This window comes from Morus notabilis, unplaced genomic scaffold (assembly GCF_000414095.1).
Source record: "Morus notabilis unplaced genomic scaffold, ASM41409v2 Scaffold78, whole genome shotgun sequence".
Taxonomy (NCBI): Eukaryota; Viridiplantae; Streptophyta; class Magnoliopsida; order Rosales; family Moraceae; genus Morus; species Morus notabilis.
Window position 1 is genome coordinate 1,219,056 of NW_010367622.1, and position 16,017 is coordinate 1,235,072.

Consider the following 16,017-nt stretch of genomic DNA (forward strand, 5'->3'; position numbering starts at 1 on the left):
TAATATCATATTATTAAAATAATTATAATATTATTATAATATCATATTATATGATAAAATAATAATATTAGAGTTATTAATATAATTATGATATTATTTGTTACAATATTATTATTATATTATATTATATTACGAGTTTGAATTTTAGATTGAGAATATTGTAAATTTTAAATTTCATTAGGGGTATTATGAAAGTTTTATTAATTGTACTATATTGATTCTCGCACAATCTAAAAGCTAAAGTTGTCTTTAGGCTGCTTTTGATTTTGGCTATAGATTCTTAAAAAATTCTTCAAAAAGAACTTTTCAGGAGATTTACCAAACACTAAAATCAACTTATGCTACAAGCAGAAGCTGATTTTGTAAGGGAAAAGTAATACCAAACTAAGCCTAAGTTTCTGTTCATTTTACTGATTCGAGTTTAAAATTCGAATTTTGTTATAGTAAAAAACTTTCAAAACCCGTCATATCTAACTTTTTTGTTACATTAAAGCTCTCACATAAAATTACATCTCAACTCGAATTAAAAATTCCCTAATCAACAATTAAAAAGAAGAATTAATCTCATGATACTCCTCAATTTTGAAATTATTTTCACTTTTTTCTCTAAATTTTAAAAACTCTAACTTTACTCTTTAAATTTTAAATTATTCTCACTTAATCTCTAAACTATGGTTAAAAGTCAAATTTGATTTTCATTATAAAAAGACATAAATATACTCCATATTTTTCAGTTTTTATTTTTTATTTTTATATTTTTTTTTAAGTCATATAGGTCTTTAATCTTTTATGATCAAATTGACCATCCATTAAAGAGTTGAGCATAAATTTAAAATTTATATTTATTTTATCTAAATACAAGTTATAATATTTTAGATAACTTCAAACGTTGGTGTACAAAAATAAAAACACCCTTAAATATCTGTAAATTTGAAAATTAAAATTTAAAATGCACTTTAATTTATGAGAGTTTTAGTATGTTGGGTAGGAAAGAAAAGTAGAAGGAAGGAAGAAGGTGGAGGGAATTTGGGAGGGAAAATGAAAATGTAAGTTGTTTGGTAGGAGAGAAAAGAGAAAGGAAGAGAAAATGGAGTGAAAAATAATACATTTAGGCCCCACCATTTTTTTTCTTTCCACAAGTGGGCAGAAAATGGGATGGAAAATGGGGACTACTCATTAAAGTGAGCAAAGTTACTAAACTACCATTTTCTTCATCAACATCCAAGCAAAAAATTTAAGGGTATAAAAGTAATTTACGAGTAAGATTTTTTTTTTCCTCCCAATTTAACTTCCAATACCAAACAAGTGAAGGTAAGCTCATTTTCTTTCCATCTTCTCATACCAAACAACATAAAAGAAAATCAATTTCCTTTCCATTATTGCTATTTTTCATCACTTCCATACTTCCTTTCTATCATATTTTCTTTCCTTCCTACCAAACATAGCACCTTGCTAATCTTATTAGTAGTGTCATTTTATAACCGTTAAATTAGATTAAAGTCACATCAGATTAAAAAAATATGTAAAATAAATAATTTCTAATACAGATCTCACTATTAAAATTAGAGAACTAACAATAATTTATTTTTTTAGTCTAAAGCTTTTAATTTAAGGACTTTTTTTGGTACGCCAATATATCAGAAGCAAAATTTTTTAACTATTAAATCTACATAAAATTACATAAAAATAAAAAAATATACATAAATTTAATAGTTAAAAAAACTTAGGAGACGTTTGGTTCATGAATTAGAATCATTTTCGATTTACGTATATTTTTATGAGAGAAAATATTATAGTAAACCATGAACCATGATTCGAATCGGGGTACGAATCCCCCAACCAAATAACCTCTTAATCTATAAGTACATCAGCATAGAAGAGAATCTCCATTTAGGCCTCGTTCACTTCGCGGATTGGAGTTTTTAATTCGAGCTGAGATGTGACAATTTTTTTAGAGTTTTTCACTGTAGCAGAAAAAGTTATATGTGACATTTTCTAAGATTTTTTTACTGTAAAAACCTAAAATTAAAAACTCAAATCGGTGAAATGAATGAAACCTTAATTTTATTATGAAAATGGGGCCCATTTTTTGAACTATTCATTTTACATCACTAACACACGAAAATCCAAGAGTCCTTATCATCTGACAGCCTCTTTGAACATAAGAGAAAGCCACCAAGAGAGCGGCACCCGGATGAGATGGGGCATGAAGTCACAAATTCAATGCGACAAATATTGTCTAGAAGAATATTGATCTACAACACGTCATCTTTGTCTCAATAAGTTTTCATTAATATTATTATAGGACGTTCGTGTATCATTTCACATCTCTCTAATATTATTATTTCAATTAAACATTATATCACATCAATTAAATATTTTATCAATGAAAAATACGAATCTTTCTCTGGTAGGACCACTTTATTAGTAGAGCTGGTTCTTGATTATTAATCAAAATTATTCCAAGTTAAAAAATAAAAGAATAAGAGAAATAATATATTTAATAGAATGTTTAATAAATTATAATATATTTTTTAAAATAGATAAATTATAGCATAATTTAATATATTAGTTTCAAACATTATTAAAAAATCAAAAATACCCCTAAATCTTTTTTCCACTTCTTTCGTTCCCCTAAACCTTTGTTTTTAAAATAATAGTAACTCACATCATATTTATAAAAAAAAAAAAAAATAGATTATAGCATATTTTTTTTAATAAGATACATTATGGCCGATGAAAATAGATACAGTATAGTCGGTGCCCATGACCAACGACCGGCTAAAGTGACCAGTGGCCATAACTGGCGAGTAGTGACCGGCGGTCGTTGCCGGTCAGCATCGGCGAACGGTGCCAATTGCTAATAAATATCGTATTTACAGGTAAATACCATATTGTAACGACCTGACTTTTTGGACCGTTACTTAACATGCTTAAACTTGATTTCGTAATTCTAAAGCATTCCCTTTGTTGCTAAAAATCAATTTGTACCAACAATTGACTTAAAAACCTTATAAGGAGGGAGGCCTTGGGTTCAAGTGTTGGAGGACACAAAAAAATCTCTGAGGGCCGCTAGGTGCCCAAAGGAGACAGTATGTATAAGTAACGAGTATAAAACTCGATTATGCTAAGGGTCCCGCTAGGTGGACCCTATGCATTACACATATTTACTTGTAAATATTATATTTATCTGAAATTCAGCCGCTGGCATCGGCGGCCGTTAAATACTATATTTACTCATAAATACTACATTTATTTGAAAATCCAGCCAATATTGTATTTACCGTTATATTTACCTAAAAATTTGGCCACCAACGTCAGCGACCTGTAAATACAGTATTTATAGCTAAATTTCGTATTTATTTACTCGTAAATACCATATTCCAAATTGTTATTACTAAAGTATTTACAAGTAAATACAGTATTTACCACATTCACAAATGTAATTACTAAAGTATTCACTGGTAAATACATTATTTTCCAAATTTAAACTTGTAACTACTTTAGTTTTTTTAGGTATATACAGTGTTTTCCATATTCAATCTTGTAACTACTAAAGTATTTACTGGTAAATACAATATTTATCAAATTTTAAATTGTAATTATTAAAATATTTATAGGTAAATACAATATTTACTATATTAATCAGATTACTATGGAATTTCTGATTATCTGATTATCATATTAAAAAAAGTAATTACTAAAGTATTTACCATATTCAACCTGTAAATACTATAGTATTTTTAGATATATACAGTATTTATCATGTTTAATCTTTTAGCTACTAAAATGTTTTACTGATAAATACAACATTTACCAAATTCCAAATACAAACACAAGAAAAAACAAAACCAAATGTAAACAAATGCTAATCTCAAAATTTATTAGTAATTACAAATTCACCTCCCAAAATTCACCTATAACTCAAAGATTCACAAAAATATTAAGTGCCTTCTCAAAATTTACAGTGTCGCTGGTCATTATGGTCTCATTCATTTCACCGATTCGAGTTTTCAGTTTTAGGTTTCTACAGTAAAAAACTCTGTCACATCTAACTTTTTCTGCTACAGTAAAAAGCTCTCAGAAAATGTCACATCTCAGTTCGAATTAAAAACTCAAATCCACGAAGTGAACGAGGCCTATATCAACGTCTTTAAATTGAATAGGTGGAGTACTTAATCAATAATGATGACAGGTTGTAAACAAAGAAATTAAAAACCTATATAAAGTTGGCCGGTTCTTCCGTCCTTCTCGGGGGACGTCCCCAGAAAAGCAAGAAATAAACATTTTTAGAATATCAATAAAAATAAATAGCATAAACAAGATTAATAAATAGATAACTCTTGTAAATAAGGAATGCTAAATACATACCCTATACATACTCCATTACAACTTCACCTAATTTTTTGACACGTGTCATCTCTATTTTTTAAAACAAACTAACTTAATAATAAGTCATTGCTTTTACACTTATTTACAAACATGTCATTACTGCGAAGAGATATTCTCCTGCCGATGAGAAGAAGTTTGGTGAGTGGTAGGGAGGGAGGGAGGGACGGGAGCTTGACCTCGCGGCGTTCCTTGTGATGGTCGCGGACAGATATGCGCAGACGAGAGAGAAGTTTAGCAGTTGGGAGGGAAGGACGGGGAGAGAGAAATTTGGCGGTTGGGAAGGAGGGATGGGGAGAGAGAAGTCTAGCGGCTGGGAAGGAGGGACGGGAAGAGAGAAGTCCAGCGGCTGGGAGGAAGGAACGGGGGGAGAGAGAGAGAGAGAATCAGAGGGAGGCGGCTGTAGGAGGGGGCTGCATAAGAGAGATGAGAGAGAAAGAAAGAAAGGGAAGGAAAGAGAGAGAAAAAACCCTAATTCATTTGAGGGTATTTTAAATTTTTTCACTCTGATATTGTTGTACCACATGGCATAAAATGTAACAGTTTTAGGTGCTTTGACAAATGTCAATCCACAAGAAAAATACGTGGCAAAAAGGCTAAGAATCTCAAATGTTAATAAAGAAAGCAATATCAAATATTTAAATCCGCATAGACATATGGAAGGATCCTTAGGTCCCATTGCTTCCCCTAGCGAGACCAACTGTGGCTTCCCCTCGAATTGCCCCGCATATTCGAGTGGTGAGTGATCTTTTTCTCTTGGCGGGTGTTTGGAATGTGAATCTAGTTCACGCCATGTTCGACCTAAGTTCGGCGAAGGCTATCCTTAGCATTCCTATTTTGTCACGACTAGTTGATGGATGGTTATAGAGTGGGCATAAATCGGGTTGCTTCTCTACCAAATCGGCCTACTTGTTGGACCAAAAAGAGCACTTCAGTAGGCTTCCCTCAGCTGGCATTAATTGGAAGAAGCTTTGGTCAGCTCGCATCCTCCAAATGCACAAAATCCTTTGTTGGCAATTGGTTTGGAATATTCTCCCAGTTAAAGCAGCTCTGTCACGTTTTATTTATTGATACTGATAAACTTTGTCCTTTTTGTGGAACGGAAGAGGAATCGTCGCTACGCCTCTTTCTTCAATGTTTTGTTGCTCGGGATTCAAATGGCTCTATCCTCTGGATTTTTGCTGATATTAGGCATGCCTCGGATGCAGAAATGATTGAAAGTTGTGCTTCGAAAAAAATTTGCAGCGTGTGGTGATTGAGCCTGATTGTCAAGCTGTGATTAATCGCTTCAGAGACCCTCGTTCTATGTGCAATTGGAGAGTCCGCGAGGTACTGATAAAACTCAGGAACCTTGCCTCAGCTATCATTCTCTTAAGGTTCGTTTGGTTGGAGAATTCAAACTATGTGATTCGAACCATTTTTGATTTACGTGTATTTTTTATGAGAGAAAATACTGTAGCGAACCACGAATCATGATTCAAATCAGGGAACGAATCCCTCTACCAAACGCCCTCTTAGAGTGTTCTTGGATCCCCAGAAATACTAATGTTTTAGCCCACAATCTGGCCCATTGGGTTCTTTCTCATTAAGAAATTCTACTTGTTTAAATACCCAACTTACTAAAAATTATTTTAAAAAAAAATTATATTTCTTGACTAGTTCTAATATAAAAATAAATAAAAAAAATATGAACTAATATTAAAAGATAGAAATAAAAAAGTAAATATAAATATATTTTAAAAATCTATTCATGGTAGTTGGTTACATATGTCAGACATTCTTTTAGGTGTTTTCTCTGATGCCTTAGGGCTTAGAGTGGAAAAGTAACCTTGTAGATGATGGTACTTAGTTCCTTTTATTGCTCAACTCTCTTGCCGCGGTTTGACCTTTTCATTAAACTTCCAGCTTAATATAAAAAAAGGAATATTTTCCAGTATTCCATTTTTTTTTTGAGAATATTAGTATTTCTTGTTTATTAATCGTTAAATTTGTATTATTTTTTTAATTTTAATTTAATTTTTTATTAGATTTAATACAGATTTAACGGCTGATAAACAGAGAAAACAATTCTTCTAGCGCCCTGTGGTCTTGGACGGCTCACTTAGCGAAACGAAACACACCTCAAGTTAAAACATATTCGCCTTAATTTTCATCAGATGAAAACAAATTTACATGCCCAAGCTAGAAAACCCCCAGATAGCAAACAAGCAAAGGGAAGAAGTTGAAAAAAAACAAAAAAACAAAAAAAAAAAAAAGGCATGGGAAGAAGGAAACCTAAACAGAGGCAAAGATTAAAGAAGAAGAAAAGAAGAAACAAACAAACAAATTACTTGGGACTTCGTTAAACCCCTTCACGTATCAAGAGAGAAAAAAAAAGAAAAAAAAAAAAGAAAAAAAAAAAAAAAAGGTTAACCATCTAGAAGTTCCTATTTTCAACCCCTAACACACTACAAGAACTACAACGGTTCACATAATGTCAGTCTCATAAACTATTAACTTTATAAGAATGTGCTATCTTTGAAACTTGGAATACATATCTTTTCATGCATACATATAGAAGAATCAAAAAATTGAATATTTCAGAACTCAGAAGCACATAGAGCTTTCTAATACGAAAAATGGGGGAAGAGCAAACTCTTAGAAACAGTTGACCTCATCGAAATCAGATAGTTAAACAGATGAAATTGTGTTCAACACGAATAAATTAGGACAAGAAAAGAGGGCATACACACAACTTTTATAGGCATCCCGGACGGCTAGACTCCAAGTCACCGGATTGGAGTACTGGCCAATCAAGCAGGGGGAAAAACTTCAAAGATCTTTCCAAACATTATAATCAGTTGAGTTGTTATAGTTTACAATGCTGTCTTGGCATCCTAATAGGAATGTACTCCGCAAGGGATCCATGTTAACTATAACGTGAGCGGTTCCACTCGGACTCGTTGCAACAGCAACCTCATCCGCTCCAATTATCACTTCAGCGTAACCCTTGTCTACCCGACTGTTTTCCAGCTGCAGATTTTTGCAAGCGCCAAACAAGGTAAGAAAATATGTCCAAAAGTTGCTAATGTATGAAAAACTATTACAGTTTCCAATAGCATATTATTATTAATATTATTTCAGCTTCGCATCTTCCTCATGCCATGCTAAAGACCATCAGTGAACTCAAAGCAAATATTTAAACTTAAAAAAAGAAGTATAAATTAAGATCCTGCATTTCAATTTCTTACTAGCCTAGTGAGTGAATATGTGATGGATCTAAGAGATTCTTGATGGCAACCTTTATCAGTTCTTTCAGTGGACTTAAATCTTAAAACATGCAGCGAAAGAACTTTTGAGTCCTCATACACAGCCAAAGCCAAACCCAAAAGAGGGTTTGCAAAAAAAAAAAAAAAAAAAGATGGCCGGAATCAAAGCTTCTTTCCTTGAAAAAACGTGATGTAACACAGAATACAAGAAAGTTTCTCATACTTGGCACACCATCATCGATGAGTATGTGCGTGCAAGTGTGTCCATTAATATGGTAGTTTTTAACTTGATGTCCAAAAGATATAAGCTATTGCATTTTGAACTCATAAAAGAAGGATGCTTACCCTAAATTTTGTTTTAGCTCCCCATATGACAAATGTTTCATTACAGGAGTAGTGTCTGTGATTTCCGCGTATGGCACCGGGTCGTATCTCGACAACGTGAACCGAAACACAAGTTACAGCTCCACCTGCAAAAATGAAAAGGCTTTGTTTTCGATCTCCAGGAAGACAATAACAGAAAAATCAAACTAAGAATAAAGCTAAGCCTAGTGCATTACAGCAAGGTTAATGTAGTTGGCCAGAACTATAATATATAGTTCCAATATTAGTTGAATTTCATTCAACTTGAAACCAAATATTTTATTCTATGACTAATGAAGAAACTCAATTTAACATAATATTGAGTCTATATAGACCATCTATCTCAAATAAGATGAGAGCAAAACAAAAGAGAAAAAATCATAAATACGTGAAAATTCAACATTAACAAATCATAATTCTCTACAAAAGCACTAAAACTCTCAATTTAAGTTGAGGCAAAAAAAAAAAAAAAAAAAAAAAAAAAAACCCACATAAAACCACCAATTTTATCTTAGGGAAAATAAATATCTGAAAATTCCAAATTAATAAATCACAATTTTCTACTAAAACCCCAAGCCTCTCAAATTAATTAAGGCACAAAAAACTCACAAAATCACCCCAAAAAAAATCATCTTTCCCGATGATCCAACATGATTGTAACAACATAAAACATCTCAAATCATAAACATACTAGCAAAACAGAAATTTGAGATCACAATTCATACCCGAAACGCCAGAATCAAGGGCAAGAGAAACGGGGTTGATCAACCAACCCCTTTTATCATTGGCAATCGGGGAAGGAAACCCAGAAGGGAATCGGCGGAGATTGACCTGGGAATCGTCGAAGTGGGTCCATGGGTGTCGGAAGCGAGGAGAATTTTCGGCGGAGGAGCGTGAAAAGCGTTGGATTCTGAGAGAAACCCAAGTGAGGAGAAGGAAGACTGAGAGGAGAAAAGGGAAGGCGTGGGGCTTTTTGAGAAAGTGAAGGAGAGAGAGATAGGAAAGTGAAAAGCTGCTGCTGGTACTGCTTTGGCCATGAAACTGAAGTGGGTTTTCTGCTGAGCCTGAGCTCTGGTTGTTGGTGGTTATGTTGAGTGAATATGAACTTCTTCTAGGGTTTGCCATTTAGACTCCAGTTCATTAAGCATTCATCTTAATCTTTTCTTTTTTCTCTCGTGTTTCTTCTGTTTATGTTTATCTCTGTCGTGTTCGGCGTTTCTTTGTGTTCGGATTAAGTCCTGTTCGTCGTCGTCCTCTGTTTTGTGGATTTTTTCAACCAATATCCTCCGAATGAAACTCTTCTAACCAATAACCCCGGTATAAAAATTATTTTTCTTTTGATTTATTTCTCTTCTACTTTTAAACGCAAAGGCTAAGTAAACGTTTGATTTATAAATTAAAATTATGTGATTAAAATTATTTTTAATTTACGTATATTTTTTGTGAAAAAAATACTGTAATAAATTATGAATCATGATTCAAATCATAGTTTAAATTCTCAAACTAAACGTACCCCAAAATACCCCTGTTTTAAAATTGAAAAAAACGCCTCGTTTACTTCGTTGATTCGAGTTGAGATGTGACTTTATGTGAAAGCTTTTTACTGTAGCAAAAAAGTTAGATGTGATTGTTTGTGAGAGCTTTTTACTGTAGAAAAACTCAAATTCTAAACTCGAATCAGCGAAGTGAACAGAGCCAAAGTCAAATACCAAATCAGCTTTACGGGAGGACCTAACACAACACAACCCATCTTCTCCCTTCTATTTTTGCCGCTCCCTCGCCGGCCTTCCGCCACATCTCCGGCCACGCAAATTTCGACCTAAGGGTTTGGATTACAATTCATACTTTTATCTTTTTACGTTGTATTCTTCTGTTGTAAAGTGTTATTGTGTCGATGAATCCTGATTTATTTTTTCTTTTCACCTTTTAAACTTTTTTCTTTGTTTCAGAGGCTTAAGAAGGCAATCAAAGAGGAGACTTCTTTGTTTCATCTCCGGCCACACAAATTTCGACCTCCTTACTCCGGCGAATCAACCTCCGCTTGCAATGACAGCCACCCTTCTAACTAGCAACATTTCGACCCTCTCTGAACAGAATGGATTCGGTGATGATGATGATTGCGGATTTGATGACATTAGAGTTCGTAAAGATAATGAATGTGATGGTGAAGTTGGAATTGAAGACACAAGAGTTGTTGATTTTTCTCAGAGAGGTAATATGTTTTATGATTTTCTGAATATATTGAGCGATGGTAACTACGATCATAACCAGATGACTAAGGGCTTGTTCTTTTAGAGTGTGATTTGAGTGTAGTTCTTGAGTTGAATTTGAGTTATAATTTAAGTTGAATTTATAACTTGAGTTTGTGTTTGATTGTGTACATTTAAATTATGGTTTGAGATAAGAATCTTTTTGAGTTTGTGTTTGAATGAGTCAAAACTTGAATTTGTATTTAGATAGTATTTTAATAAAAACTCAATGGTGATGAAAAATTTTAATAAGGTATACGGGTGGGGTTTTATTCGTCTTTTCGTTATCAACGCATAGAAAAAAATCATCTCAATCATGATTAAAACGAAAAAGTTATAACACTTTTAAGAATAGAAAAAATATTGTTCATTAATTTGAGTTTGAGTTTCTGAACTCAAGTTGAAGGGAAAACTTGAACTCGAGTTTTAGTCCTAAACTTGAGTTCAAACTCAAGTTCAAACTTAAAAAAACATGAACTTGAATAAAGTTGTAACTCGAGTTCAAACTTTTTTTGAGTTTTATTGCAAAAGAACAACTCCTAAAATTTCAAGTCCGAGCAACTTAATAAATAACCGAATAGGCAATTGAAAAAGTTAAATATAAGGGGGCGTTTGGTATGTGAGAATCAGTAGGAACCATATTCACAGGAAAGTTATGGAGGGTAATATGATTCCTAAGAATAATATATTACTATGTTTGGTTATATACATGAATCTTTTTCAAATTCTCAGGAATATTACATTACTGTATTTGGTTGTTCGCATGAAAAAGATCCATAATAATAATAATAATAATATTAATAAGAAATAAAAATATTATTATTAATAAACTTTTTTCTTTTTTCTTTTTTTTAAGGATGACTTTTATAACTTATTACTTTTTTATTTTTTATTTTTTTTAAGGATGACTTTTATAACTTATTTTAGATGTTAAACTAATAATAATAATAATAATATGGTAATATTACAGATTTATATTTCCATCCTTAAGATTACTGCATATCAAACGCCCCTTAAGAGAACTCCGTTTACCGATTCTCAAAGTACAGGTCGTGGCCATTTACAAGAATATTGATGATTTTTATAACTTTTTTCTTTTTTATTTTTTTTAAGGATGACTTTTATAACTTATTTTAGATGTTAAACTAAGTTACAGTATGATTTTTGAATTTTTCTTACCGTTAAAAATTATAGTATGATTTTTGAATTTTTCTTACTATTTAGATTGGTATCAGTAAGAATGGTTAGAAATAGTCGAGAGACATACGTGGATTGTGTTTTATTTTTATCGTTCAGAGTGGTACCGGTAGGAACGGTTAGAAATTACAATATGGTTTTTTAATTTTTCTTACTGTTCATATTGGTACCGGTAAGAACGGTTAGAAATGGCCGAGAGACAGATGTGGATTGTGTTTTATCCTTACCGTTAAGAGTGGTACCGGTAAGAACGGTTAGAAATTATAGTATGGTTTTTGAATTTTTCTTACCGTTCAGATTGGTATCGATAAGAACAGTTAGAAATGGTCGAGAGACAGATGTAGATTGTATTTTATTATTACCGTTCAGATTAGTATTGGTAAGAACATTTAGAAATTATAGTATGGAATTGATTTATGTACTTTAAAATAGACTGATTTTTTAATTTCAATAATGCCTCGGTCACTTAAATGTGAGAAATTAAGACTTTAAATATAAAGGAAAGTTAATTTTTCACCAATTAAAGTGAAACTAATACACGTAACATCACAACGTAACGTTATTGATGTTATAGTTGTACATTAGTAATAATATGATAATAATTCATCAGTCATGTAAAACTATGAAATTATGATTTATTAATTTAATTATTGATGTTAATGTTGTAAATAGTGTTACAATTAATATAAATTTATCCAATCTTAATTTAAGCAACATTTCCAATCGAGCACACGTGGTAATTAAACTTCTAAGCAGATTGGTCTTCTAAGTGATAACAGTGTGTCTCAATCCTCAAATTTGTGAAATTATAATTTATAAATATAAAATAAAGTTAAATTCACCAATTAATTCGGAGTATTTCAATTTTAATGTAATATCACAAAGTGGCGTTGTTGATGTTATAGTGTTACAGTAGTTAAAGTTCGATAATGATGCATCGATCATGCAAACTATTACTTAAATTGTGTAACTCAATGTTATAGTGTTACAAAAGTAATAATATGAGTGTTAGCCATATTTTAATAAGCATATAACATCTTCCTTGAATTCTAAGCATAAATTTCTAAACAAGCATATCAATAAGCATACTTTCATAACCAAATATATTGGTAAGCAAACGTGTAATCAAAATTTATCGAAAGTCACAAAATTCATGCATACTTGTCAAAACTTATCAAAGGTTACAATATTTATGCACATTCATTTTGTTTTATGAGCTCGAAATGTAGCATGCTTCTACATCGTGATATAGTACAACGATCTAAGATAACACTAATATTAGAATGATCCAAGAAATATAACTCAATTTCAAATTTATGCTACTTCCATTCACATTAATACTTTTAAACATATGTTGTCGACAATCAAATAAAATTTACTTTATTTAGATTAATCAATAATGTTATATGATCTTCATATCCTAATTCTTTGAACACCATTAGTAGGATCTGTCATTTTTATTCTTTCATTCTATTCTCTATTATATTGATAATACATGACAATCTCAACCATTTTCCTATAAAAATAAAAACCATCAATACTAAAGAATGTCAAAAAATACAAAAAAAAGCAAGAAAACGACAAAAATCAAAAGTATTAATTGACTAGTAAGTTAAAAGACCGTTCGGATCAGTCGTTAATATGAGCGGACTGGGACCGGTCAAAAATTCTAGAGGGTATCACACTCATCGAGTAACTTTTTGACTGGTCAGATCATTCTGACCGGTTCAAATTTTCCAACCGGTATGATCGGTCAGAACCGTCCGCTCAACACTGTACATTCGTCTTCATCTTCCAATTTTAAGGTCTCACAGCTCAAAAAAATGACGAAATGAAATGAATCTTGTGGGGTTTTCAAATTAAACACTAAAATAAGAATGCCCAACCTTCAAACAGTTATTTTAGGGGGAAAAAAGAGGGTTTATGGTTAAAATATAAATCGTAGAGCTTAATTTCTTAAGATTTTGAGATTTCAAAAACTTTTGATTTGTCTTTCTTAATAGTTGAAAGCAATGCTGGAGTGTGAACGGAGATAGATGCTGGAGACGATGGACGTTGACGGAGAGTGTCGTCGGAGGTGGTAGGCGGTGTCGGAGATGGGCAACGTGACGAGAAGAGCTTTCTTTGAGGAGGTTTTTTTTTTTTTTTTTTTTTTTTTTTTTTTTTTGCCTTTTCCTATTTTAATATTTTGTTTTTTTTATTACAAAAGGGTATTTTGAAAAACCCAAAAATTTCATTAAATGAAGGGGTTATCCATTTAAAAATTTCACCTTAGGTGCTTTGCCTTGAAAGGACAACCACTTTAGGACTATTTTTTAAAGTTCATTTGCATTTTTTAAATTAGAATGAGTTAAGTTCATATTTTGATTTGAGTTAAGGTGTATTTAAGTATGATTTGAGTTGAGATTCTAATTTGAGTTTGTGTTTGGATGTGCACATTTTTAGTTATAGTTTGAGTTGAAAATCTATTTGAGTTTGTGTTTAGGTGGGTCAAAACTAGAATTTATATTTGGACAGTATTTTAATAAAAACTTAATGGTGATGAAAAATTTTAATAGGGTATATGGGTGGAGTTTTATTCGTCTCTTTGTTGTAAACGCATAGAAAAATCTATCTCAATCAGAATTAAAACGAAAAAGTTATGACATTTTTAAGGATAGTAAAAATATTATTCATTAACTTGAGTTTGAATTTAAGAACTTGAGTTGGAGGAAAAATTTAAATCTAAATTTTAACTTTAAACTCAAATTAAAATTTAAATTTAAACTTAAATTTTATAAAAAAATGTAAATTTAAATAAAATTATAATTTAAATTCAAACTGTTTTTGAGTTTAGGTTGAAATAAATAAGGCCGAAGTCTATTCACTACTCAAATGCTTTGGATCTTTTCGATTATCGGTTAATCTGAACCGTTGGTATACAATTCATCATCGACTCAGATCTTCTGTCCTCCTCTCTATCCCCCCAATGACTTTTCGCCATTTAAGGGGAGCCAACTAACAGAATAGAAACGGGAGTTGTCCGTTATTTTACTTTTCAAAAAGCTATCTCTTCGTGTTCCTTATTTATCTCTTTTTTGTATCCCTCTCTCTCTCCCCCTTCACCTCTTGGAACCGCTATGTTCAATGGAAGTTGCGTTTTGGCAAGTTAAGTTTGCGTTCTTTCAGCTTATTTTCTCCAAATTGATCGTCTCATAATTAATGAATATTTATATGATTGTTGTCTTTCGAATTTAGGCTTTGGGCATTGAGCAGAACGAAGATACCAAATCTGGTTCTCTCTTCATATTCTCCTCTCTAATATTTTCTATCTTTTCGATCATTAGGACAAAAACGAAAGCATAAATGGAAAACTGTGATTTTTCTCAAGTAGATGATTTTTTATTATTACTTTTTAATAAAAAGGAAAGGTTGATTATATGGCTTAAAAGAGTGGATGAAGTTGAGAAGTTGGGTTATCGTCTTTAATTTTCTTGACTTGTTAGAATGGAGAGTTTCTTGAGGTTTATAGGTGGTCTTTGCGTTTATGAATTAGAAAAAGTATCTGATCATTCTACAATTATGTTTCCACCATTGCCCACTGTTTTTGGAATATTGAATTTTCGTGTTTGAACGAACAAAATTCTGAAGAAGGTTCTATGAACATTTTATGGGTTTCTTTTATCTTTTTTTTTTTTCCTTTTCACACAGTGGAGAGAATGGATGAGAGATTTAGAGAGAGTTGCTTCCTGTCTGGGTATTTGGTAAAAGAATGGATAGAGGACAAATAAGAAAGAGTTGGTTTAAAAGTTGCAAAGGCTTTGGAGTGGTTCAGTGATTTTATAAAAAGAAAAGTATTTTCTACAATTTGTGATTCCTAAAAGATTGGTCCATGGTGATGATGGGCCTGAATTTGTGCTGCTTGGTTATTTGGTTGTTTGTGAGGTTTCATCCTACAGTTAGAGGAAGTGGATTGAGGGAAATGGTTTTCTATAGGGGTGTTTACATATTGAAATTCGCGAATTTGTAATTCGATCTAAAACCTTCGAATAAAAAAATCTCAATCCGTGTTTGACTCAAGATCATTTTGAATTGGTTCAATCTAATTCAAAACCTATCGAATTTTGCGTATTAAAATCACAAATTTTACATATTACGACCTTTAAAATTATATTATTAAAACACAACATGAAATAATCATTTATCATGACTTAAAGTTTACAACATTCATAACTCAAATAAACATAACATAACTATAAAATAAAGTTGTTCAATCAAATCTAAATTGTTACAACCTAATTTTTTAGGTAGGAATATGGGCTACTAAATATGAATAATTAGAAAATATTTCATATACATTACAGATTGAAAAAAAAAAATTAAAAACGTGTGCATATATAAAATGTAAATATATAATAAATAATATATATAATACGTTTCGGATTTGCATATTTCATGGATTGCTTAATCTGCAATTCGATCCAAAACTTAAGATTCAGAAAATCTCAATCCGTATCCAATCAAAATTTTTTTTAATCCAATTCAAAATTTTTGATTGGATTGGATTTGAAGGATCAATTGGATTGATAGAT

The 16,017-nt window shown here is 31.6% G+C and overlaps 1 protein-coding gene across 1 annotated transcript; it reads right to left on the reverse strand.

Annotated features, from left to right (window-relative positions):
• Positions 1–7,014: 7,014 nt before the first annotated feature.
• Positions 7,015–9,299, reverse strand: LOC21410551. The gene is made up of 3 exons (XM_010112991.2): positions 8,726–9,299; positions 7,983–8,107; positions 7,015–7,401 (listed from the first exon to the last, which is right to left on the reverse strand). Exons 1-3 carry the CDS (start codon positions 9,123–9,125, stop codon positions 7,201–7,203), a joined length of 726 nt encoding a protein of 241 aa, XP_010111293.1. The 5' UTR covers positions 9,126–9,299; the 3' UTR covers positions 7,015–7,200.
• Between the last annotated feature and the right edge of the window lie 6,718 nt (positions 9,300–16,017).